This window comes from Chionomys nivalis, chromosome 26 (assembly GCF_950005125.1).
Source record: "Chionomys nivalis chromosome 26, mChiNiv1.1, whole genome shotgun sequence".
Lineage (NCBI taxonomy): Eukaryota > Metazoa > Chordata > Mammalia > Rodentia > Cricetidae > Chionomys > Chionomys nivalis.
The window spans coordinates 4,865,606-4,891,470 of NC_080111.1; the positions used below are offsets into that span (position 1 = coordinate 4,865,606).

Here is a 25,865-nt window from a genome sequence, read left to right on the forward strand (position 1 = left end):
AGAACCGTGAAGACTTTTGCAGGAACACTATGATGTCTCACATGTTTGATTACGAATTATAATGACTTTCGGGTAGAGGACAGTGCTAGTATCTGGGTCTTCCTATGGGTCTGTGAGGAGTGTAGTTTATGGGAACACGAAGTAGGGTGATTTGTTCAGGTTTAGGTAAGAAAACTGCAGAAATACCGCCGTTTGCTTTGTGCTAGAGGCCTAGCGCGTGGGCAGGCGTGGTCACTGGAGGAAGCTGCACAGCGGCCTGATGGCTGTTGCTTGACAGAATGCCACATCCTACTGAAGCCTGTATGGACGTTACTGTGTAGGATTCTCCTTAGAGTTGATGCATATCCATGCACCCACCGTGCAACCGTGAGGGAAATCCTGAGTTTCATCTACTCACTCAAGACACAAAGCTTATAAGCCGGTAGCACAGAGCAAAGATGGAGTATATATGCCTTTTTGCCTTTTTTAATATCAAAATGAATGTGACTAGAAAACAATACGACACACCATTTCACGACCTGGTAATAATAACCTCGGGGAACATAGGATAGGTAGAAACACACGCGGGTCGTGTCACGCAAATGTTTTACCGTCTGATGGGGAAGCTAGATTAGAACACAGTTGCAGTAGCGTGAGATGCTCGAGGGAAACCCCAGGTGCCACCGGCGCGTGTTACCCAGACGGGAGCAGAGTTGGCGGGAGAGCCCCTGGAGAAGCAGTGAATGGCTGTCATGTATGACAAGGTATGTGAATTCAGTGGCACGGAAAGGGAAAGACTCTCTCCCTTGCTTCGTGGGCGAGTTTAATTCACTTCCCTTTAATACGATTAGCACACAGTTTGGACCCGTTAAAATAATCTTACTTATGTTTTATGTCCCCGGAGCCTTTATTTTGATTTTAATCTGCTCACTCTAATAACATTCACAAAAATTAAATATTATTCTTAGCATTCTCTTTATCTCTGTTAGGTCCTTTTAGGATTTTTCTCTTCATTGTTGATGTAATGTTACTAGCAGTCATTTATTTTTTTATGGTTACCAGGGATTTCTTTTCTGTTCATGTCTGTCTTCCATTCTGGAATGTCCTTACCCATTGCCATTTAAATTGTGTCTCTCCCCATTGTCTCCCTTCTTTATTCTGGGACCTTTACCTTTTCTTATAGTAAATCTTATATATTATATTTGATCTAACTCTTTGGGTAATTTCCTTATAGTTACCTTCTATCACGTAATTTTATTTCTGTATGTTTATTCTGATATTTAACCTATTACTGAGTTCTCAAAAGTTTATTGGGTATATTTTTGTTGTAGAATTTCAAGCTGTCTCTCTTAAATTGACCTCTTTGCCAGAGAGAGAGAGAGAGAAAGAGAGAGAGAGAGAGAGAGAGAGAGAGAACAGGACAGTATGCAGTGCCTGTAATGACAATGCCACTCACAGGTCCCTGGTCCTCTGCTGCTGCCACTGTGTGTCTTACTCATCAATGCCCGCCCCTTCCGGTTTGCACTGTGAGCCCCCCCCTTCCAATCTGCACTGTGAGCATGGTTAGGTAAGGTTTGCTCCTCATGCTGCTTTGATGATGTTAGTTGTAGACGTAGCCACAGTTCCAAAGTTACCTCTATAGAGGGCTTTAGGGTTTTCTCAGGTTCAGGGAAAATCACTTTCTTTGTTTTGTCTCGTGTGCACTGAGAAGTGGAATCTGGCCCATCCTCTCTCCTTAGGAGCCACACAGGCTTGGTCCCCAGACCTCCAGGAAGCTTGTCATCTTCCTTGTCCGGTCTCGGCTTGACCGTGTCTCCTCAGTGGGTGCTGGAGAGACTGTGGTCCTATTAGAGATAAGGCAGCATTTCAGGCTTCCATAGTCAGTACAAAGAGGAGGCTCCACCCCACTCCTGCTTCTTCCTCGGTTCTGACAACTTCACACCTGTGCTGTCAAAGTGCATTGTGTTTATGCATGTGTACCCAAAGAATCCATACCTCTGCAGACTTGCATGAAGTCATGTCTCCATCACTGAATTCCCTCATTGGTGACAGCTTTTATTCTTTAAGTGATGGCTGTGGACAGGGTTTCTCTGTGGTTTTGGAGCCTGTCCTGGAACTAGCTCTTGTAGACCAGGCTGGTCTCGAACTCGATGGCTGTGGATTTTAACACTGTTTTCTTCCATGTGATATTTCCATAGTTTTCTAATAAGATTGGGTGTTCATAGAGTCAGTTAGATTCTCTACATTGATCAGAAGTCAGGATTGAATTCCAGAAGTACATTTGTTCTGTTTGTCATCTGTAGAAACATGTTTATGCACATGCATTCTATCTGCCTGCCTGCCCATCCATTTACTATCTGTCTGTCTGTCTGTCTGTCTGTCTGTCTGTCTGTCTATCTATATTTATCTGTCTATCTGTCTATCTGTCTGTCTATCTGTCTGCCACGCACCACGCCCTCGTGTCTGTGCTCTGTGCGCTATTACCCAGTTCGTGAGCTTTGGGCAAGGGGGCTGGAGGTTAAAATACACAGACACACACAGACAGAGAGACAGCGACACGGGTCATCCTTGAATTCCCCAAGAATGCCCCCTTTATTGTGTTCAGGGGCAGATTATATAGAGATAGCCACGCCCCAGCCAAACCCACCAGAAACCACTCTCCTGCCATCAGGAACTCCTGAAGGTCTCGTGCTCAGAGCAGCTGTAGGCACTCAGATCAGGGGATTACAAGAAATTCAGGATCTGGAGTCTCACTACTCCCAACATCCATTCATCCGTCCATCCATCCATCCATCCATCCATCCATCCATCCATCCATCCATCCATCTGTTCGTCTATCATCTATCTATCTATCTATCTATCTATCTATCTATCTATCTATCTATCTATCTATCTATCTATCTAATATATACATCCATCACCCACCTACCCATCCATCAGTCTGTCTGTCCGTCCGTCTGTCCATCTGTCTGTCTGTCTGTCTGTCTGTCTGTCTATCCATCCATCTCCATCACCCACCTTCCCATCCATCCATCCATCCATCCATCCATCCATCCATCCATCCATCCATCCATCCACCTTTCATCTATCTACTTTTAGAAGTAAAAGTACTAACAACATAATGTACTGTCCAATTTTCTGAGGCTAGCAGGAAGGAGGGGAGGAATTATTAAAGAGGAAGTGGAGCTAGGATTCCATTTAACCCTTTCTGTTTTCTATGTGCTAGTGAGTCTGTCCATTTCTTTTACCCTAGGACTTTATTTGGAGCCCTTCACTTGCACCTTGGAGGAGCACCCGAAGGTCCAGCTGGCACCGGGAAGACAGAAACAACCAAGGATTTAGCAAAAGCTGTAGCCAAACAATGCGTCGTTTTCAACTGCTCCGATGGGCTGGATTATTTGGCTTTAGGAAAATTCTTTAAGGTTTGAGTCAGCCCCTCATTTCTTTACAGTGGGTAGCTGATCAGAGCCAGAGAGGGGTTATAAAGAGACGCAGCTCTACGCAAGCAGAAGCGTAACTATGCCTTGTAAACATAGAAGTTATAGCAGTCTAAGCAAGTCCCAAGCATGAGCTTTGCCTCTCTCCAGTCCCTGCTGTGGTGGTCACTTCCTGACTGTTCCTCAGTGGGTCTTAGATGGGCAAGTGCTACTAGCCTCTTTGGGAACTCTGACTACAAAGTGGTCTCTCTGGCAACAGATGTCGGGTCGCAGACAGGGTTGTTACAACTTCTTCTTTTAAAAAAAGCAAATAAAGGGCTGAGAGATGACTCAGAGGTTAAGAGCACTGCCTGCTCTTCCAAAGGTCCTGAGTTCAATTCCCAGCAGCCACATGGTGGCTTGCAACCATCTATAATGAGGTCTGGTGCCCTCTTTTGGCCTGCAGGTATACACACAGACAGAATATCGTATACACAATAAATAAATATTTTTAAAAAAAAGCAAATAAAGTTTGCTTTAAGTGGCATCTTTAAATATATTGGGCAGATACAAGTTTGAGAACCACTGACTGTGGTGTGGAATTCCAAAGATTTCTTTCACCTCCGTGTTGTATTAGCTCTGGTTTCAGGATTTACTAATTGACTATGACCCTGTCTCTTGTGGTGACTAAAGCTTATACTGCATCATTACTTATTGGAGATCAAAGTCATGGGTAATTTCTTCTCTGAAGAGTTACCGATCTTTGATATGCATGGAGCTTATGTTCAATGCAAACCCAGGGCCAGTATTAGTGCCTCTATGGCTCTATGCAAGCGACTTAGCATCACATGTAGAACAGCCTCGGTCTCCCTGCATCTAAAGCATCTTTAAAGTACCGAGGGTCACTCTTGGCACATGCCAGATACAGAGTGAGATGCCACACACTCATACACACACGCATGCGTACACTACAATCCACAACATTTGTGCTCAGTAGATACTTCATTTTTATGTCTTAAATTTTGAATCTAAGTTTAAACATAATTGCTCATTCTTATTTTAGCGTTGTTCTTGTGACTAGACAGCATGTAGTTGTGAGGCAATCCATTCTTAGGATTGGAAACTGGGCCTTGAATGTTGGCTATTTGGGTATTCGGATTACAAAGCAGTCTATCTGGCAACGGAAGTCATGTTGCATAGAGGGTTATTACAAACCATTCTTTAAAAATAGCAAATAAAGTCAACTTGTAAATAAAAAGTGAAGGCCTAGAAATTATAGGTGTACCTCTACACGCCTTCAGTTATAGCCAGAGTAAAGGCAATACATTGGAAAGTTTTCCAGTTGATCAAATCCTTCATTCACCTAGAATAATGAATTAGTAATGAAAAATGAGCTGTCTTTAAAGATAACGGTGAATAAGCAATGTCCTTGATGGGATATTAAATCCCCGAAAAGATCAGGTGGGAACGCGTCATTTCGATGTGATGATGTTCAATCAGATAAAGTTGAAAATTTTATTCTCCTTTCCTCCCAGGGACTGTTATCGTGTGGAGCCTGGGCTTGCTTTGATGAGTTTAACAGAATTGATTTGGAAGTACTTTCTGTGGTCGCTCAGCAAATCCTTACCATCCAAAGAGGTACTGAGTTAGGCTGTCTGTGCAACATGCAAAGACAGACAAAAAGCGGGGAGCAGTGATCGCCCCAACTTGCGTGCATGTGTGGCCCCGCTAAGCCGTTGACCTTGTGCTTGCCCACAGGTATTAACGCAGGCTCAGAACTGCTAGTGTTTGAAGGAACAGAGCTGAAACTCGACCCCACATGCGCTGTCTTTATCACAATGAACCCCGGGTATGCCGGGCGCTCAGAGCTGCCGGACAATCTGAAGGTACGAGGGGTGTAGCTATGACTTCTGTTTCTTTGTCATGATTTATGAATGCAAAGAGGAGAATGTGTGATTCTAGAATTGTCTTTTTTTTTTTTTTAAATTTACTTTTAGAAACATCATTTTGGGAAATTATTCTGGAAGATCATGTTTAAAGATATTCAGATAAATATGGAGAACATGAGGAACACCAAATTTTTATAGTTTTAAAATAGCTTTGATTATAGCAAATGGACAAAGAGAGAAAAATACCAGTAACTCTTATTTTATTCTATCTTTCCAGTTTAATATGCATTTTTAAAGTGTTTAAATCCAACACTTGTGTATAGGTGGTGGGTTTTTTTTTAACTTAATTTAAATGCATGATGAACATGTCCCCGTATTTATAAACATGACTCAGACAATAACTAAGTTTACTGAGTGGTCACACTGAGGACGTTTAGGCGGCTTTCGGTTCTTGCCTTACAGACAGGACCCCCGCATGCTGCTCTTGATTAAGGCTTGTCTACTAAAAGACACCCTTAGCTGAGTCAGTCACCTTCAGCACAGCGTGAAGCCGGCTGCCGCCTTTTCCACCCCCAGATCCTATTAATACACAGCCCTGTTTCTGCTTTGTTTTGTTTGTTATTTTTTTTTTTTATAAGGGGCAAAACGTTGTCTTCTTTGAACAGAACAAAGGTCCCTCTTTAAAAACATGACTTTCAATTATTAGTAAACACCCTTTTTTCTACTCGTGTTTGTTCTCCTTTTCATATGCTTCCAGGTGAACTGCATGCTTATGGATCATGCATAAAGAACGAGGATTGCTGGAGAATAGTACATTAATACTTGTCGACCCCACACCAGGTTTTCTGACTAATTCCTGTATGCCTTCCGCTGGTCGCCTGTGCGCAGGAACAGCTCCCCCAATGATTCCAGTTGCCACCAAATATTTTTGCATTTCTATTTTATGCCCCCCTCCCCGTGTGCTAGATCAGACGATTTAACACTTTGCCTTAGTGATGGAGAGAGTGATTTCAAAGTGAGAACGGAGGGCTGGGGAGACTGTTCAGTGGTAAAGGTGCCTGTCCCGAGCCAAGACCTGAGACCAGGACCTGCTAGGGGAAGAGAGAGCCGGAGAATCAACTCCCCCAAGCTGAACTCTGACCTCCACATGCAGGTTATAGCACGAGTACCTTCCCAATAAGTAAACATTGCCCATTTTAAAGGAGGGGAGTGCTGAGTCCTTTATCTACGCAGGGCTCCGTGACTTCTCTTTGAACTTTTGTTCTCGAAAACTCTCTCCCCAGCTCTGTTCCACAGCCGCTGGTGGGTGTTCTTTTATTCAGTGGGGCCAACCTGAATACACCAATAATCTTAAAAACAGGAAGGCAAAATTCTCTGAGTAAGTGGTCATAAGAGCCTGGCAGACTTGGTTGGCTGGATGTTCCAATGCCTGGTGGAGGCCGCCCCTGGCGTGTGTTGAAGTTATAGGCAGATACTTGCCCTGAGGTATCTCCGTGTTGCACTAAGCTAAGTCCCTGGCAGCTCCCTGACTTGATGGCTGCTACTGGTCCTCCCTCTGTGCTGCCTTTGTGGCTGGCGTTGCTATAGAGACCTGTTTGCAAACACAGGAAAATTCCTAGCTGGGTGTGGTGGCCCAAGCCTGTGAACCAGCTTTTGGGAGGCTGAGGAAGGAGGGTCAAGAATTCAAGGCCATTTTGGCTACTACCTGAGACAAAAGGAATTCCTAACAAGTCTGAAATGAGCTTTGAATTCCTTAAAAGGAAAGGAAAAAAAGGGAAGGAGGCAAGGAGGGAGGGAAGAAGTGCTGGGTTCCAGAAAGCATCTTTGCCAGTCCCCACTACTACCCTTGAACCCTCTTCCTCTTCATCAACCCTCTTCTGTGACTGATCTCGCGATTTCTGTGGACTTTGTGCTGTCCCATTGGCACGTCCTCTTCCCAGCCTTCCCAGCCTCTTCTCTTTTGGGTGTGCTATTATGGCAGCTCCTTTGGCACCAGTGCCTTCTGACCCGGATACTACCAGTGCAGTACTACCTACGTCTTCCCCCAAAAGAAATCCAGTCATCAAATTCCAGTTCAAAACGCTACTGGAGAGCTGGAGAGGTGGCTCGGGAGTTAAGAGCACATCCTGTTCTTGCAGAGGGCCAGAGTCTGTTTCCCAGGACTCTCGCTGGGTGGCTGGTGGGCAGTGTACTCCAGGAGGCCCAGTGTTTTCTTCTGGACTCAGGAGGGACATGCACTTATTAATAGGTTTTCTGCCTCCTCCCCCGTAATAATAAGTTTCTCCGAGGACACAGTAAGCCAGATCAAGTCAAACTGAAAAAGTATGATAACAGGTATGTTGAGCAAAACAACTCCCAGACAGATTCACTGGTCTCAGAGAATTAGGCCAGAGAGGTCATGCACCCAAGCCAGGGCAGGAAAGTTTTATAGGTTGTAGGTGAGGGGTGATGACGTGTCCACCACCAGCTGGGTTTGTGCCCAAGTGTGGTCAAAAGCTGAGTGCTTAGGCCGGGACTTGGGCTGCTGGCAGCAAAGGAGAGGAAGTTCCTCCAGTAATCACCGAGAATGTGAAGCTTGTCTGGAGTGCTTTTCCTTTGTTCTCTGTGTGGGCAGGGTTGGCAGAGAGACAGAAATGGGGGGCAGTGTAGGGGCCAGCCAGAGGCTCCATACAAACACATATGCACAGACTCAGACGCAGGCACACGCATCCATGTACTTAAAACAGAAAAATAAACCTTTAAGAATGCTGAGCTCTTTTTTTGCCTACAAAATAAAGCAAATTTACTGCCATTTCCGTGTTTATCACCAGGATCTCATTAGCCTCTGAATGCCCTGTGTCTTTCTGCACACTGCTGGCTCTCTGGAGTGTTCTCCTTAGCGTAGTTCTCCATGACACGTGAATTCAGGGTCTGAGCTAACAGGGACTGCTTATCATACACAGAGTTCAGAGATGGTATGGGCTACGTCCTGAACCCTCACAAGCCCACCTCTGTTAGTCCCTTGGAGATGCCTCTCCTGGGTCTCTCTTCCTCCTGGGTTGCTGTTGATGAACTCAGTCGGCCTGCAGCCGCGGAACTATTGGCTTCTTTGTTTTACAGTGTGCGTTGTGTGCTCCTCTGTCTCAGGAAACTCTGGGCATCGAGCCTATGGCCACTGGCCACTTTTGTTCTCTCAAACATGAGTCAGGCACCAGTCTGCATCCTCCAAATTCAGGAATGCCTCCCAACTTCTCGTTGTACTTGGGGATGGTGTGGAGAGTTGCGGGTCTCAGTAACAGCGGCTCCCATCGAAGGGAATATTTTCACACATCCCCACTTCCTTACCCCCCAAACACTTTACGATCTACTAGAAATGAGAAGGTTCAATGTCTCTGGATGCGTCCTTTGTAAATTGGCATGCACGATAGCTTACATATTTTGATAACTGATAAGCATTATTTTGTGTGGAAAGAATCCCATTTTACCTCTCTTGTTACTTCTGGATAAACCTGTAATCTCTTGAACACTTCCCCACTTCAGAGGAGCTATATTTTAGGTTAAAAATACTCTAAAGAACCGTTTCTCAAGATCGCTTCAGAATAGTTTTTAAATGGGCCTATTCCAGATCTGCTGGCGTGAGAAAGCCAATAGCTTGGCACGTATGTCCCACGTGCACAGCTTTCCAGAGAGGGCGTAGTGTGAGCTCCCCTTGCAGCATCTGAGGAAGACACTTCACTGCACTCAACTAGCATCAAGCTCATTCAAGGACAGCATACCTGTGACTTGTCTTTCCAGGTTCTTAGAAATGGTAAAAAAAACAAGCAAAACAAAACAACATATTGCGTGAGGGTAGGTTTGTTTTTATTTTTGTTGCGTGGATATGTAGACACTTGGAGCATACTCAAGGCCCGTACTTCCCCTTACAGTGCCTTCTAGAAATGGAGTAGGCCTTGTAGGGCCTCAGCTCCATCAAGTATTTCTGCCGAAATAAACACAGAGGATTGTACTCACATTGACGTCGACTGTGTGTTGCAGACATATTAGCACTGGTGTGTTAGCAAGGTCTTCGCCTCACCCCTCCAGTTTCTGGGTTTGGTATTCAAGAAGACCCGCCATTGGTTAAGTTCAAATCCAGTTTACATTTGTTTCCAAAGCACTGGCTTTTCCTCAGATTGACTGCAATGCTCAGAAATTTATTGACCCATCCATAATCAGACTTGCTCTCAGTGTGGCACTCTGTTTGAGACTCACTTGCTTAGGCCCCCAAATATTTTTCAATTTATGGTGTGTGTGTGTGTGTGTGTGTACGCGCACGCGCGCGTGCACTAACATAGGTGCTGGAATACCGCAGCACGTGTGTCGAGGTAAGAAAACAACTTCCAGTAGTTAATTCTCTTCTTTTATGGGTTCTGGGACCAAGCTCAGGTGTCAGGCTTATGCAGCATGGATCTCTACCTACCGAGAAATCTCACCGACCCATCAAATATACTCTGTTGTGAATAATCTCGGTGTTAAGTTGGGACCTCCATATGATAAGAAATAGGCAGCTCCATCAGTGCAAGAAATCCAATTAGGTTGAATCAAACCAAATCAAAATGCCCATCATTTTATTAAGAATGACACTCTCTGGTGGCAGAAGGACAGCAGGGAGCCCATGCAGGCCTGAAAACCACGAGTTTCTCCTCTGGGAGGCCAGTTAAATACCCTGTGGGAGTGGCCCTGACCTGGCATGCTGGGATTTGGAGTCCAGAGCAGAGCAACTCCCAGGCCAGGGGCTGGGGCTAGGAAAGGTGTCAGGATGGTTGGTTGTCCCTTCATTTGCTCTAACGGTTGTCCCTTTCATACAAGTGTGTCTGTTCATAGTGTTCCACAGCCACAACACAGCAAGTGTGAGAGGGGGTGGGAATCCGGGAAGTACGGTGGCTGTTAGAGTACAACCTACCACACAAGGGGGGGGGATGTGGGTTCTAAACTAGCTCTAATGTGTACTATTGTCAAGTCAGACTGAATAGCTCTTACCTACACAGGCTTCTGACTGAAGTCAATTCAATCTCTCTCTCTCTCTCTCTCTCTCTCTCTCTCTCTCTCTCTCTCTCTCTCTCTTTCTCATTAATTCAAGAAAGTAATTGAGAGCCCACCACTTGGAAGGGTTGCCATAGGAATAACAAAGTTCTTTAGTAATTTTTTCCATTGGTATATAGTGGTCTAGAGTCAAAGTTATTGCTCAGCTACAGTTTTTTACACTGTATATGTTTGCAAGAAAGTAACGCTTTAATTAAAAGTGAGCCCTGATGGGCTAATATTAGTACAGTAGTGTTCTAAACATAAATTTCCTATTCATTCCCTAAAATCTGTTTATATTTTCTTACCATCACATGGCATTTAGTTGTTGAATAGTATTTAAAATTACGAGTATAAACGGCCTTTATAACTTGCAGAATTATTGATCTTTACCGGTCATCATCCAGGACTTTGCGGTGTTCTCTGCGCTGTGTGTTCAGTGTTTGCAGAAGGACTGGTCAGGTTTGCACAGGCTCAACACTCAGAGTCAGGGGCTCTGGCTGTCTCAGAACACCTCCTTTCCGTAACGCAGTCTCGTTGCTGGGGCAGCTGAAGACCTCTGGCCTGTGAGGTAGCTGGAGCCCTCGAGAGCCCTCGGGAAGCCAGGCTCCAGCCACAGAGCTCTGTCTCAGCCTTGGGGAAAGACCTGGTCTGCTCGCATCCTAGCCGACCGGCGTTCTCCTTCCCATAACATGCTGCTCTCCACGAAGAGGGCAGAAAAACTGATTCTGGACAGTCAGAAAGTGCAGGTTATCCAAAGGTAGTGGCATGTGTATTACATATGTCTTAATGGGAAGCCAGATTTAATTACTTCATCTGTATGACCTGAATATGGTGTTTAATGTATTTTAAATAACAGACATTATTAACAAGTATGAAATTACTGTAGAAAAGCAATTAAGAACCATAGCACTTTATTAAACAAGAGCAGGATTGCCTTTTATGCCCTCTGAAAGGCCTTTCTTATGTCCCCTAGGCTCTCTTTAGGACAGTGGCAATGATGGTCCCTGACTACGCCATGATTGCTGAGATCGTCCTGTACTCCTGTGGCTTTGTCACCGCTCGGCCACTATCTATAAAAATTGTGGCTACATACCGCTTGTGCTCAGAGCAATTGTCCTCTCAACACCACTATGACTACGGGATGCGAGCCGTGAAGTCCGTGCTCACCGCTGCTGGCAACCTGAAGGTAGAACCAAGAACCCTGACTCATTACATTCCTAGCCGTAAATTTTAGAACTGAATGTCTTCACAAGAGTTCTAGGTTAGCCGGGCGATGGTGGCGCATGCCTTTAATCCCAGCGCTCGGGAGGCAGAGGCAGGCGGATCTCTGTGAGTTCGAGACCAGCCTGGTCTACAGAGCTAGTTCCAGGACAGGCTCCAAAGCCACAGAGAAACCCTGTCTCGAAAAACAAACAAAAAAAAAACAAAAAACAAACAAACAAACAAAAAAAAGAGTTCTAGGTTAGATTCACAATTAGCTGAAAAAAAATTTAAGTAAATAACATTGAAAATAAAATTTTATAATGTTTTTTGAAACTGCACACAAGTAATTCTTAGTGTTTGAGTTCAAATATATGGAGTTAGTAATAGCCAAAGAATACAGTCACTTGTGATCAAGAAATGTTTTGAAGGTTTTCTATTTATGTAACATGTAGGGAATAATGCGTAAATTAGTAACTATATGTAAAATCCTAAGCATAATTGCTTATGTAATTGCCAATTGTAATCACCTGTGAACTATTTACAATAGTTCTCTATATAGCTCTCTCTTTTTAACTATATTATATATAATAGTAATAGTGATAAAATGTTTGCATTTTTAAATTGTGCGTAAATACATAAAAACAGCAGATAATTCAGGACGTGGTTGACTTCTAAAAGTAGAACCATGAAATAGAGCTACATATTAGTTCTTTATGAAGCCAAGATAAGTTATTGTTCAATACAAATCCCAAAAATGTGACCTTGGAGTTTACAAAATGTTTATGTGCACAATTTGTGGAAGATACAAATTTTAAAATACATCCCACATGATTAGAAACAATGGCTTGCATTTCTATTCTCTCTCATAATGCTATCAAGACCTCTGATATATAGTGACGATATACTATTTCATATTAGCCTAACATAACTTCAAGTGATTGTTTGCTGCAAGAAACACAAGTGCCCGGAAGCAACAATTTGTACTGCCCTGGCTTGTCAGGATTACTTTCTAGCCAGATAAGGGGAGAGATAATACATTGTCCTAGTTCAAGTTTGTGCTGGAATCTTGACTGCAATTGAGCTATAAAAGCTGGGCTGCAAATGAATCCTGCAAATGAACCCTATCACTCTTTGTTACAAGCTCATTTAGAATTGTGGGGTGGTTTGGCTTGAATATTTTCAAGTTTCTTTCTGTTCTACCAAGAAACAATTTAAGCATTTGCTTCAAAACAATAGCCTCTCGGATAAATAAAAATGGAATCTGACACTTCAGAATTCACTATCTCTTCCATTGCTCATGAACAAAGTCCGGATGAGCAAGGCTAACTTTGACCTCTGGGAGTTCTGGAGGCCCAGAGGCTGGGATTGACAGCCAGTCAGGCACTTAAGGTCACCTACTTGATAAAGAAAAGGCTAGTGCTCCTCCTGCCTGTCTCTGTGTGTGTCTCTTTTTTTGGTAGAAATTTTTGTGAAAAACAAGAGAATATTCTAGGAACCAAAAAACACAGGGGAACTTCTGAGTCAAATGTTAAGTGAGTATTAGTTTCAGAGAAATAATTCTCAGGTCAGATTTTGGGGGGCACTAATTATGTGAATCATAAGCATGAGGAGCAAGTTTGGAGTTCCAACAGTTTCAGTCAATATTGGGTATGCAACGGACATTTAGAGTTTACATTTTGTCATGGACTCTTTAGTTGACAGGGTCGTACCCTCGCCATCTCCACTATGGAGCTTGATAACCCTGTGGCGTGTGAACAGACAGCCGGTAGGCAGCCAGCAGGCCCTGGGACACTCGTCTCATCCACTCCACTCATGACATTCCTCAGTCTGATTTTCACAGAACCAGCCCACTGGGGGTCTTGAACAAGCAAGTACTACCAATAAGGAAGTGGTGACCAATAAGGAGGTTCTCGAGGTATTGAATTCCTAGTCACCAATCCTTCATCACCATAGCTATGGGAATGCAGTCAGTGCTGCCTCCCTTCATGCGATAGGAGGGTCAATGAGTTTACATAGCAGTTTCTGTAATGAAAAGATCATTCATAGTCACGGTGCATTTGCATACAGATCGACACGAAAAGGTGTCCGTGGCAGAAATCCTCATTCCTGTATTTTCTTTTAGCTGAAGTACCCGAATGAAAACGAAGAGATTTTGCTACTTAGATCTATTATTGATGTCAATCTGCCGAAGTTTTTATCCCACGACTTGCCGCTCTTTGAGGTGAGAGCCCTTATATTCCCGAGTGCTGGCACTCTCCCAGGGGTGCAGTCAGCGCCCGGAGTCTGCACAGCTCTGCACGGGAACATCAGTCAAGGAAAGCAGGGGGGTGTTCAGAGGAATGTGGACCAGCCCTGCTGTTGCTTGAAGTGTGTTTAGCTGGGGTGGTTGCTCCTGATACTTTTAGCGACTTAATATTTTTATGTTCTTCTTTACTACACAAGAATGATGAACATACAAAAATTATGAAATATTTGCCATGAATTCCATGAGAATGTAGACTCTAGGTTGCAAAGTTCTTTGGCTAGCACATCACTGAATCCTTAGCACTTGGTAAAATAAGAATTAAATTCCCTTAAAAGAATACAGGGACTTTTATGAAATTGTATATTCAGGAGGATTTTTCATAAGCAACAAATTTGAAAATCTTGCTATATTTTAAGATTAGATGGTCGACTGTTGGGGGGGAGGGTGCGTGCCTTTAATCTCAGCACTCAGGAGGCAGAGGCAGGCGGATCTCTGTGAGTTCGAGGCCAGCCTGGTCTACAGAGTGAGTTCCAGGACAGGCTCCAAAGCTACAAAGAAACCTTGTCTCGAAATACCAAAAATAAATAAATAAAATAATATTAGATTAATAAAATTTAGAAAACAGTTAATTTCTATAATCAATCTGTATCATTGGAACACTGGCTCCTTCTAAATGGGAGTTGCTAGCTTCCTGTGTGTAAAGGTTGAAGGAACCATGACTGTCATGAGAGGAAGATAAAAAAAGCTTCCACAAGTTGCTCCCATAGCAACCATGTTACATCACTTTGAAAGGAACTCTCCTTAGTGTTTAGACTTGGCAGTGCACATGTCTTAATGGAACAAACCAACAGGGGAAGATTTCAAATGTTCCCCCTAAAGCCCCCCCCCCCCCCCCAAATCCCCTTGGTGCTGGAACATGGAACAGATTTTGCAGGAACAAAAGCTGTATTTTCTCCCAGAAGGTGGGAGTGTGTGTCATGGGATGTGTTCACATCTGGCTGTGTTTTTGTTGAACAAATGTTTAGACAGCACTCTCTCAAATAGAAGATGCTTGACAATTTCCTGCATCACACAGCTCTGTGTCCTATGGGACACACTCCCACCTACACACACGTCAGACGTCTCCAGAGCTCTCTCACAGAGACAAGCAGAGGGATGGTATGTCTAGTCTTTACCCGACAGGAGAGTCTAGGCTATTTTTTGGCTTTGGTTGTAAAACACTAGATAACAAAAGTTTCCAAGTTGTCAGCTTCTTTCAGGGATGTGCTCAAAGCACTTGACCACGGTCATGTGAACAGTAACGTTATGTGGAGACCATTACATATAGACAGAGTTTCTGTCCTATCTGGTCCCACAGGCATTCATTCCCAAAGAAACACACAGAGGCTTATATTTTAAACTGTTTGGCCTATTAGCTCAGGCTCATTAGTAACTAGCTCTTGCAACTTAAATTAACCCATAATTCTTGTCTATGTTTAGCCACGTGGCTTGGTACCTTTTATCAGTGAGGCATTCTCATCTTGCTTGCTCTTTCCTCTTCCCAGAATTCTCCTAGTTTTGTTGCCCACCCATACTTTCTGCCTAATCACTGGCCAATTAGTGCTTTATTAAACCAGTCCAAGTGACAAATCTTTACACAAGCATTATCCCACAACAATTGCATTTCACTATCATTCATTCTTTATCATTTATGTCACTTACCATGACATACTGTGTGTGTGTGTGTGTGTGTGTGTGTGTATACACATGAGGGATCAAATGATCAGATCAGGATCTTACTTGCATTAAGCACGCATCTACACTGAAGTATGACCCCAGCCTGGACCAAGCACTGCTGGCACAAGTATCATGTGTGTGATGCCAGTTTGGGTCACATGGCAAATTACAGGCCAGTCTGATACACAAGCAAAGGCCTTCCCACCTATATCTCCTGTTCCAAATGACAAACGGGAGCAATGGTATCATCATCATCCCCATCTTATGATAAAGAGGACAAACAGCCTGTGTGTGTGGTGTGTGCCTGAGGGCAGGGACTCTAGCCAGCCAGGCTGCACTCTCAATCAGTCTTTGCATAGCTGCCTTTGCTCCTTTGCTCCAAGGGAATTTACTGGATTAGATGAAGGAGTGACTAAATTGGCAGCTCAAATTTTAAAGTGTAACTTTCACGTCCAGATTTTAAAAAATAGTCATTTCTCACACAAGTTGAGGAGTTTGTAAAATAGGTCTACAAGTTTATAAAGGTTGTTTCTTAGATTCATAAGCACTACATGAGGAATGACAAATCTTGCCAAATGCACCTTATGTGACTGTGTTAGCTTCCTAAGGTGGCTAAGGGGATGTCCTGCAAACTTGCAACACAACGCACTTGCTTGCATCCAGTTCTGAAGCAAGAAGCATGAAAGGAGAGTGTAGAGACCAAAACACATTGTCTCAGTCCCTGTTCTATAGCTGTGAAGAGATACTGTGACCACAGCAAATCTCATAAAGAAAGCATTTAACTGAGGCTGACTTACAGTTCCGAGCCTTAGTCCATGATTGTCATGGCAGGAAACATGGCGACATGCAAGCAGACATGGTGCTAGAGACTTGGCTGAGAGTTTTACATTCAGATCCTTAGGCAGCAGTAAGAGAGAGTGACGCTGGGCCTGGCTTGAGCGTTTGAAACCTCCAATCCCAGCACACTTCCTCCAACAAGACCTCACCTCCTAATAGTGCCACTCCTTGGGAACGTTGGGGCCCTTTTTCTTTTAAACCACCACAGACATTTTTAGGGATTCTTTCCAATTGTTCCTAGCCCCTGGTAGCTCCCTGCGATTCTGGATGTTCCCTGTCTGTGGTGGCTTCATGCTAATTTCATGTGAACCCGTCGTCTCCTGGCCTTCTTCACTGTGCCCAAGTATTTGTGTAGCCGTCCTTTCTATCTCCCAGCTAGCACCTTCCTTACCTAGTGTGATGTCTTAACCATCTACATGTGGAAACACAACTTTCATATAAGTCTTGTTCTGAGGCCCTGGGTAAACGCAAACAAGCCATATAATACATGTGTGTACTAAAATTATGTCTGAACTGACTCTTGTATATGTAAGCAGCCTGGATCATAGTCAACTTTTCAAGATCTAGTTCTATAAAAGATACTATATTCACTGACTTGGCTTTGCTTTAGGTCCCTGGATACCTGGTGCTCATGTGTGTGGGGGTCAATTCACAGGCTGCTGGTTCTCTTCTGGTGACATATTTGCTGCTTTTCACCAATATAGCAGTTCATAAGGTCAATAACCACATCATTTAAGGCTTCCAATTTTTAAATTATTTCACAAAACTTCAGGATATAAATTTTCTACCAGACTCGAACTGTTTAAGTAACCCCAGTCCCATCTATATTAAATGCAGATTTATAGTTGACTAATATAATACTATCTTCTTATGTATATGCAATGTAAAATTCCCACCCACTATCAGGGAATTACTTCGGATTTGTTTCCTGGGGTGAAGTTACCAAAGCCAGACTACAACGATCTGCTGGCAGCCATCAAAGACAACTGCACCGAAATGAATCTGCAAATGACCAAGTTCTTCTCCGAGAAGATCCTCCAGATCTACGAGATGATGATCGTGCGCCACGGCTTCATGATTGTTGGAGAGCCGTTCGGAGGGAAGACCAGCGCCTACCGTGTCCTAGCTGGAGCCTTAGGCGACATCTGCGAAAAGGTACTCGTGCCCTTAATGCTCTCACTGGTGGCGATTAGCTTTGTGCTAGAGCAGGTACGCGGCTACTTTGAAATTTACTTTCCATGGGGGCGGTGTAGAAATCACTACAAAGAGGAAATGAATTACAGATGATATCATGAGAAGGGAACAGCTGGAGAGATGGCTCAGTGGTTAAGAGCACAGACTGCCCTTCCCGAGGTCCTGAGTTCAATTCCCAGCAACCACATGGTGGCTCACAAAGGTCTGTAGTGAGATCTGGTGCCCTCTTCTGGCCTGCAGGGGAGAATTTGACGGGAGGAGATGGATGTGTATATGATCATATTTCACTGCACATGTGTATAAAATTCTCAAGAATAAAAACTTGTTTAAAAACTAGAAGGGCAAAATAAAGCAAGCAGTGAGTCCAACAACACATGATGAGTGTGCCACAAATCTGCCATTCAGTCTTGGATTGTTTTTTCAGTTAAAGGCAGCTCATTTTTTGTTTAATTAGCTTTAAATTGTGTGTGCATAAGTGTGTGTATGGAGTACACATGGGGACTGGGCACCAAACCTCAACCCTCTGCTAGAACAGCGGGCGCTCTTAGCTGCTGAGGAGTCTGCAGTCTCCTGTGAGATGCTACACAAATGGGACTCCAGAGCAGCTGCTGCTCCTTCCCTCCATCCTCTTGAGCTCTACAGGGCTCTTACCTCCTACTTCAGTGTGCGGGGCCCCAACGGGGCCTCTGATGATGACATCTTCCCTGTGGAGTCTCTCTTCCAATGCATGTGAAAATATTTACTGCCTTGTCTACCTTGGATTCGCTGTCTCGTTTTCTTAACGTCATCTCTGTGTCCTCCCCGTGTGCCCGTAGCTCCAGCTGCATTCTTAAGAAACAGTTTTCATTTCTGTAGGTTGATGGCCTTGACGTATGACCTTTTTGTTTACAATTTTTATACAATATGTTTTGATCATGTTTTCTCTCCTCTGGCTCCTCCCACATCCTCCCCATTTTCCTATGCACACATCATCTCTCTCTCTCTCTCAAAAAAAATTCCAAAATGAAAATCAAAACAAGAAAAAATGTAATACAAAAAAATACCAAAACAAAACAAAGAAACCCACAAAACATAGCAACAAAACCGAAACAAAACAAAAGAAAACAACAACAATATGGAGTTCATTTTGTGTTGGCCAACTACTCCTGGGCAAGGAGCTTGCTTGAGGATGTGTTTCACATACCCAGTGACAAGCATTGTTGGGCACTTACTTTCCCTTTGCCAGCAGATATCAACTACAAATAGCTTCTCAGTCAGGGGTGGGAGCCCACGGCCGCTTTTATTTTAGAGGGAAATACAAGAAGATTCACATGTGGCGTCATAAATTGACACCCTGCTTCTTTCTTCCGACTCCGCTTCTGTTCTCACCGTTCCTCTCTTCTTTTTCCTTTCCTCTTGACTTGCTTGTGTTTTGCCCGTGCTGCTGTTTCGTTGTTCTGCCCTCTACTTGGTTTCGCCACACACAAAAATCAAGTCTCTAACAGAACCAGGCACTGCTGAAGGGCTGACGGGCGTGTGGGTATGAGCACGTCCTCTGGTCTCCTGTGAAGTCCGAATGGTTCTTCCATTCTCTGGAAGCCATAGAGCGAGATGACTGCTTTTTTAGCTCCTACTCTCGACCTACAGCTCTTCATGGCCTGTGGGCTAGAATCTGTCTACAGAGTACAGCTGCCCATACTTCTCCGTTGAGGAAATTTCACCGCAGAGCTCTTCCTAGTGCAGGGAGGAGAGCAAAGGCCGCGAGCTGAGATTTGTCTTGTTATTTAAGGAGCTGATTTCCACATCTGCTCTTTGATGTACTAGCTTGTGTCTGTCCACAGCTCGGGCAGGATTGGAAAGAACTGGGACTGCTGTCCTGTTGTACGTAGAATAAATGACTAAGGAGCTTCAGCACAGGGGGTTTTAAGGAAATGAAATTATTCTGTACGATGCTATAATGATGGGCACATGGGTAAAACCCACAAAGTTAAAACATATATATATATATGTGTGTGTGTGTGTGTGTGTGTAATTATATGTTCATAATAGCGTATGTCTATACAGTCATTAGCATGTGATGATAACAATGTGGGGGGGGTTAGCATCGTCAGTGAGGCAGAGGAAAGATTTGGGAAGCCCTGCATTTTCTATTCAGTTTCCTGTAAATTTGAGACTGCTCTAAAAATTAATTCCCTTAATTTAAAAACAAGGCTTATATGCCCAAGGGTGCCGACATGTCTTATAATAATGCCATAGAGCCAGGGCTCCGGCCAAAACGGGCAATTTGCTAATATTAAGGTTTTGGCTCGGTGGGAAGTCTCCATCATTTCATGTCTTTATTTTCTCCCAGAGAACATTTTGTAGCAAGGGTCAGCAGATTACAGCCCATAGGCCAAATGCAGCTAGAGTCTAATTCTTGGGATGCCAATGAATTCTGAACGCTGATAACGGTTTTTGCATTTAAAAGAAAAAAAACTGAGAATAGAAGAAGAACCCGGAAAGCCTACATCGTTTAGCATGTAGGCCTTTACCAAAAACGGGTGTTAATTCCATTTCTGTAATTTTTCTGGTTTATAAGAATGAACACCGTTTACTAATTTACCCCTGTGTATTTTGTTATTTTAAAAACAATGTTACAGCAACCTTCAAAACTCGACTTTTCAGTGGTTCATTGGCATTGCGGAGAAGATAGAAACAGTCTCTTTTCACACAGTAACCCCCTGCTTTGGAACCCTATTTAAGGTCCACTCCTTACTTCTGGCAGCGTCTCCTAGGCTCCTTAAGGTGTTTTGATACACGCAGTCACGTTTTCCACGAGGAGAGAACGTATCCTTCAATGCAAATAATGTTGGTTCTTCTCTTTCCCTAAGGGACTTATGGAAGAAAACAAGGTCCAGATAACTGTTTTGAACCCTAAGTCTGTGACCATGGGCCAGCTGTACGGACAGTTTGACTTGGTGTCCCACGAGTGGTCCGACGGGGTCCTCGCCGTGAGCTTCCGAGCGTTCGCGGCTTCCCCGGTAAGAGCCCACCTTGCCCGCCTTCTCCACAGGCTACGCTGTGTCTTGTGACCGCTGTCTGATCTTTTTCCAAGTTATTTCCACTAGACTTCTATTTTGACCTTAAGATGTTTATTGAAAGCGTATTACTGGATGCTTTGGTATTTCTGTGAGGGACAAGAGTAGCACACGCAAGAACAACAGAGCCCATGTTCCCAGGCACCTCTGACCTGGAAGTGCCCATCAGACCTTGTGGGAGACAGTGACAGGTGACCAGCACCAGCAGCTAAGAGCCTGAGGGAAGGCTCTCTGGAATGATCGCCCAGGGATAGAGAAATACTCCTTCTTGCTGCCCTCCGGAGTTTTGAGCACACAAGCACCATTCTCACTGTGGACAGGGATGGCTCCACCCCGGGGCAGCCCACTAGCCTCTGGAGTTGACCATGGGGACTGAGAATGTGGTAAGGACTTAAGTCTGTCTCCAGTGTAGCTTCCACTCAGATTAGCTGAAGGTAGGAGAAACATCACTTGCATACTTAAGTAGATGAAATTGTAAGAATCAGAAGGAGCCGGGCGGTGGTGGCGCACGCCTTTAATCCCAGCACTTGGGAGGCAGAGGCAGGTGAATCTCTGTGAGTTCGAGGCCAGCCTGGTCTACAAGAGCTAGTTCCAGGACAGGAACCGAAAACTGCAGAGAAACCCTGTCTCGAAAATCAAAAAAAAAAAAAAAAAAAAAAAAAATTCAGAAGGTTGACTATTTTCTATACCGTGTGTACGTGTGTATTTTCATATTTCTTAAATATTTGTCAGACTGTCAAGGTAATTTTATATTATATATATACACAGCGCTAATGTTTATTATTACTGATGTACTGAGCTTTGTGTGGATGTCATATTGAATATGATTTTAATATCCTAGACCAGTGGTTCTCAAGCTGGGGGTCATGACCCCTTTGGGGGGGTAGTGAAGACTTTCACAGGGGTTAGCTACGACTCTAGTAAAACGGGTGTTTACATTATGATTCATAACACTAGAAAATTACGGTTCTGAAGTGGCAACGGAAGTAACTTTATGGGGTCACTACCACATGAGGAACTGTACTAAAGGCTCACAGCATGAGGAAGGTTGAGAAGTATTGCCCTATGGCATTATGAGACAATTCAGCCTAGGAGTGGGGTGTGTGTGTGTGTGTGTGTGTGTGTGTGTGAATTCATTCCATGGAAGGAAGAAAAAACTTGAGTGTGGCACATAGAAGTCATTATCATTAACGCTACGAAAAACTTTCAGTAAGATTCATGATAAGAGTGATCTATAAAACACGGAGAACAGGCAAATTTGAATGAACTTTCTGTTTTCCCTGTCCGTAGTATTTTCATTTCTAATATTTTGAAAGAATTTTACATATTTTTAGTCTCAGAAATACTGAAAAGATTTAATCAAGGTAAGATGTTATCGTTTTTCTTGTCCGCAGCATGTGTAGGCTTTTTCCTCTATGCTTGTGTGTGCATGAGTGAATGTGTGTGTGTGCTTGTGTGTGCATGAGTGAATGTGTGTGTGCTTGTGTGTGCATGAGTGAATATGCGTGCGTGCTTGTGTGTGCATGAGTGAATGTGTGTGTGCTTGTGTGTGCATGAGTGAATGTGTGTGTGTGCTTGTGTGTGCATGAGTGAATGTGTGTGTGCTTGTGTGTGCATGAGTGAATGTGTGTGTGCTTGTGTGTGCATGAGTGAATGTGTGTGTGTGCTTGTGTGTGCATGAGTGAATGTGTGTGTGTGCTTGTGTGTGCATGAGTGAATGTGTGTGTGTGCTTGTGTGTGCATGAGTGAATATGCGTGCGTGCTTGTGTGTGCATGAGTGAATGTGTGTGTGTGCTTGTGTGTGCATGAGTGAATGTGTGTGTGTATGCTTTATTTAAAGGGTACTTTTTATGTTTTCGTGGTAAATTGACTCTCTTTGTCTTTTTAAATTTGGAGATAACATGATTGACTCGTTTGCTTCGTTCCTTCCGTCTGTGTATTTAGACTCCTGACAGGAAGTGGCTAATTTTTGATGGGCCGGTCGATGCGGTGTGGATCGAGAACATGAACACGGTGCTGGACGACAACAAGAAGCTGTGTCTGATGAGCGGGGAGATCATACAAATGTCACCACAAATGAATCTAATTTTCGAACCCATGGATCTGGAAGTCGCTTCTCCTGCCACCGTAAGTTCGCAGCTTTTGCATCTGTCTGTGGATCACGCAATTTTCACAGATGTTTCTTTCCACTCAGCAGCTTTCCCTTTAAATTGGATGTCTTTGTACATTCCATCGTGGGCACGATCTGTGATCCTGAAAGAACAGGCATATCTGCTCCCGTACCTTGACAGATGTAATAATTCAGTTATTTTTCTTTTTTATCTGGAATCTTTTTGCAAGATCATAGGCAAAAACTGAGATCATAAAATTATATAAAATTAAGTCTTTGCTCCTATGAGGTTTTTATGAGGTAGGTGTCCTAAGTTATCTTAATGCCCGGTAAGAAGCCAGATCTTGTGCACCAGACTCTCTGCTCAACCTCACGGGATTCTGCTCCAGTGATAACTGCACTAGATTTTCTACCATTTTCTTGTTGATGAATCAACATGAGGCTTCCTAGAGCCGCCCACTGAAGTCAGTCCATATGACAGGTGCTGCCTATGGCCAAAGGAAGTTAATGATACGGTTAGCAAAGGAACTAGTGATCTTTGTAACAACAACAAAAGAGAAATCCATGACTAGGTGCCTGGAATGAGGTGTATGTCATGTGACCCCCAACTTCCATCTGTAAGAAGGTATCTGCCAGTCCTGTGAGCAGACTTTGTTGCTAAGCGACACGCGTCCTTCCAGGTTTCCCGGTGTGGCATGATTTACATGGAGCCCCACATGCTGGGTTGGAGGCCACTGATGGTGTCTTGGATCAACACTTTGCCGCAGACAGTCAGCGTCATTCAGAGGGAGTTCATAGAAGGCTTGTTTGACAGGATGGTCCCTGTTTCTGTTGAATTCATTAGAAGGCATACGAAGGTAAGAGAAACGGAAGTTTTAAGATTTTTTTTTTTTAAAAAGGAAAACCTGAATTAAGTATATTCGTTTCGATGTGTTTTTTTAAAGCTGATGTTTTATTTTTAGCAGGTTTGACAGGAGTTTTCTTTTTTTTTCCATTTTGATTTTTTTTTTCCTTTTTGTTTTCTTTGTTGCAAATCTTTTCTGTGTGTCTCACATGGGCCTGGAGCCCAGGTTGGCCTGTAACATGCAGCCTCTCTGCCTTTGCCTCCTAAGTGCTATGATTACAGGCATATGCCAACACTCCTTGCTAAAACCTTAGCTCAGACTAAAATAAAAATACGTGAATTCATACTGTTATTCTCGAAAAACACAAAAAGAGAAACATCTTAGAGTTTGAGCCAGTGTTATCGGCGCAATTGTTCTCTCTTAAAAACAAGCAAATCTGAAAGACTTACCTAACCCTGCGAACTAAAATATCCAAGATGTTGGCTCTCATTTCTGGCGAGCAGTTGTATGTCTCATTTTCATGTGCATGTGTGCATTTGTTTTCTAAAACAATCAAATCCTTGGTAGAAGGACAATAAAGGAAATAGGGACATCGTGGCAAGCACAGGCGAGGAAGAGCCCACAATATCTCGGGCAGTGGTGGAGGAATGGGAGATACTGGGTGTCCCCTGCACTTTCAGAACCTTGGCTGGTACCTGTGTCTATGACAAACAGGAAGTGACCATGCTCCAAACCATCTAAACAAGCATGCTCTGCCAAGCAGAATACAGCAATTTGTGTTTGTGTACAGAATTTTTCCCTCAGATAATGTATGTAAAGAAATGAACGTTCTATGTCGCGGGCATGTACCTTGGCCACACAGCAAAACCAAACCTTTGTGTAAACGTCGTGACATCCTCCGATTTCTGTTTTTTCTATAGAAGTTATGAATGGCTATTGCGGTAATAGGTGTCTGCCGAGGAGGGGCCCTTTGTGTCTGAGTCTCCTATCAGTTGCGATCCCATTTTAGCCAGTCCTGGTGTCTTCACGTTTTTATGAGGCTGGGTGGCTCAGTAGGAAGCCGGCCACTTCTGGTCTTCAGAGATGAAGTCACAGGGTGAGGGGTGCAACTCTGAAGGCTGGAACAGAGCTGCTGGTAGGGAAGCTAGTGGGTGCTACTGCGAACACTGTTCTAGGAGCTCTGTGTGTTTCCTGGATTAGTTTATAAGTTGTAATAATGACATGCCCCAGATTTAAAGCACACCAGACATTGTGCGGACTCAGACATCTATCAAGGAGTCGAGTTTACTGTAAGTATAGCCATGGGTTGTAAGCAGATCTCTAATTGGGGTTTATTTATTAAGCATTGCACATAAGTAAATTGAGTGTCATTTTTGATTTTTTCCATAGTTTGATTTATAAGATTAATAAAGTATAGAGAAACACATGCCAATAATTTTTTTTTAACTTGAGAATTTTTTCTTTTTTCTTTTCTATTTTTTTTTTTTTTTTTTTTTTGCTTGTGAGCTTTTACAAAAGTTGCATAGCACCGGCAGCTGAGAAGGCTCAGTGGCTAAAAGCATCTGCCCTGTTAACCTCACAACCTGAGCTCTGTTCCGGACTCACAAACAGTCAGACGTGACAGGTGCCACTGAAATATTAGCATCTGTATGGCAAGATGGGAAAGAGTCCCTCAACAGCTCCCAGGCAGCTAGTCTAGGCATAGAGAGGCCTCTAGAAGGTAGGAAAAGAAAGCCAGTACCTGCATGTCACACGTCCATGTCATACTCCTAGCAGTAAAAAAGGGGTACATATTCCTGAAGTGTGACAGTCGCCCCAGGCAAGGACTGAACATGGACCTCAGTTTCCCTTCATAAACGAGAATCACAAGAGCCCAGTTTCTGTGCCTCATAGGCTTAATGAAGCTCTGTCAACAGGAGCCGCTGGCGTGGTGCTCCTTGGCTTCTTGGTTTACAGGCTCTTCCCTTCTGATTCCTCAGGAGCTCTCTCCTACCTCAGACACCAACCTGGTCCGCTCCTTAATGAACCTCATAGACTGCTTCATGGACGACTTTGCTGATGAAACCAAACAAAAAGAAAGAAACGATAGGGAAACGTTCTCCCTGCTTGAGGTAAGACGGCTCGTTGTTCTCTGTGCCGTGCGGTAGAAAACCGCATCTCCGGCTTTCTCCAAAGCCTCTTAATCAGTGAGACCGGCTTGCTCCTGAAGTTGGACTCGGGGAAGTTGCGCAAGCCTAGGAGGGAGGAAGAGGCCGAGCTCCAGACGCGGAGCCCTAGGGTAGTGCCAGTGAACCGCAATGGTGGGATACGCTGTGCATTGAGCTTACAGTGA

The 25,865-nt window shown here is 43.8% G+C and overlaps 1 protein-coding gene across 1 annotated transcript in view; it reads left to right on the forward strand.

The window, feature by feature from the left end:
- Dnah7 (dynein axonemal heavy chain 7) overlaps positions 1 to 25,865 on the forward strand; it is a 198,309-nt gene that overhangs the window by 76,714 nt on the left and 95,730 nt on the right. Inside the window, exons 25-34 of the mRNA XM_057758440.1 lie at positions 3,233 to 3,401; positions 4,931 to 5,033; positions 5,154 to 5,281; positions 11,301 to 11,513; positions 13,653 to 13,751; positions 17,235 to 17,483; positions 20,372 to 20,521; positions 22,523 to 22,705; positions 23,369 to 23,545; positions 25,513 to 25,644. Of these exons, the coding sequence (XP_057614423.1) occupies positions 3,233 to 3,401; positions 4,931 to 5,033; positions 5,154 to 5,281; positions 11,301 to 11,513; positions 13,653 to 13,751; positions 17,235 to 17,483; positions 20,372 to 20,521; positions 22,523 to 22,705; positions 23,369 to 23,545; positions 25,513 to 25,644 (1,603 nt within the window). The remainder of the gene's footprint in view (positions 1 to 3,232; positions 3,402 to 4,930; positions 5,034 to 5,153; positions 5,282 to 11,300; positions 11,514 to 13,652; positions 13,752 to 17,234; positions 17,484 to 20,371; positions 20,522 to 22,522; positions 22,706 to 23,368; positions 23,546 to 25,512; positions 25,645 to 25,865) is intronic.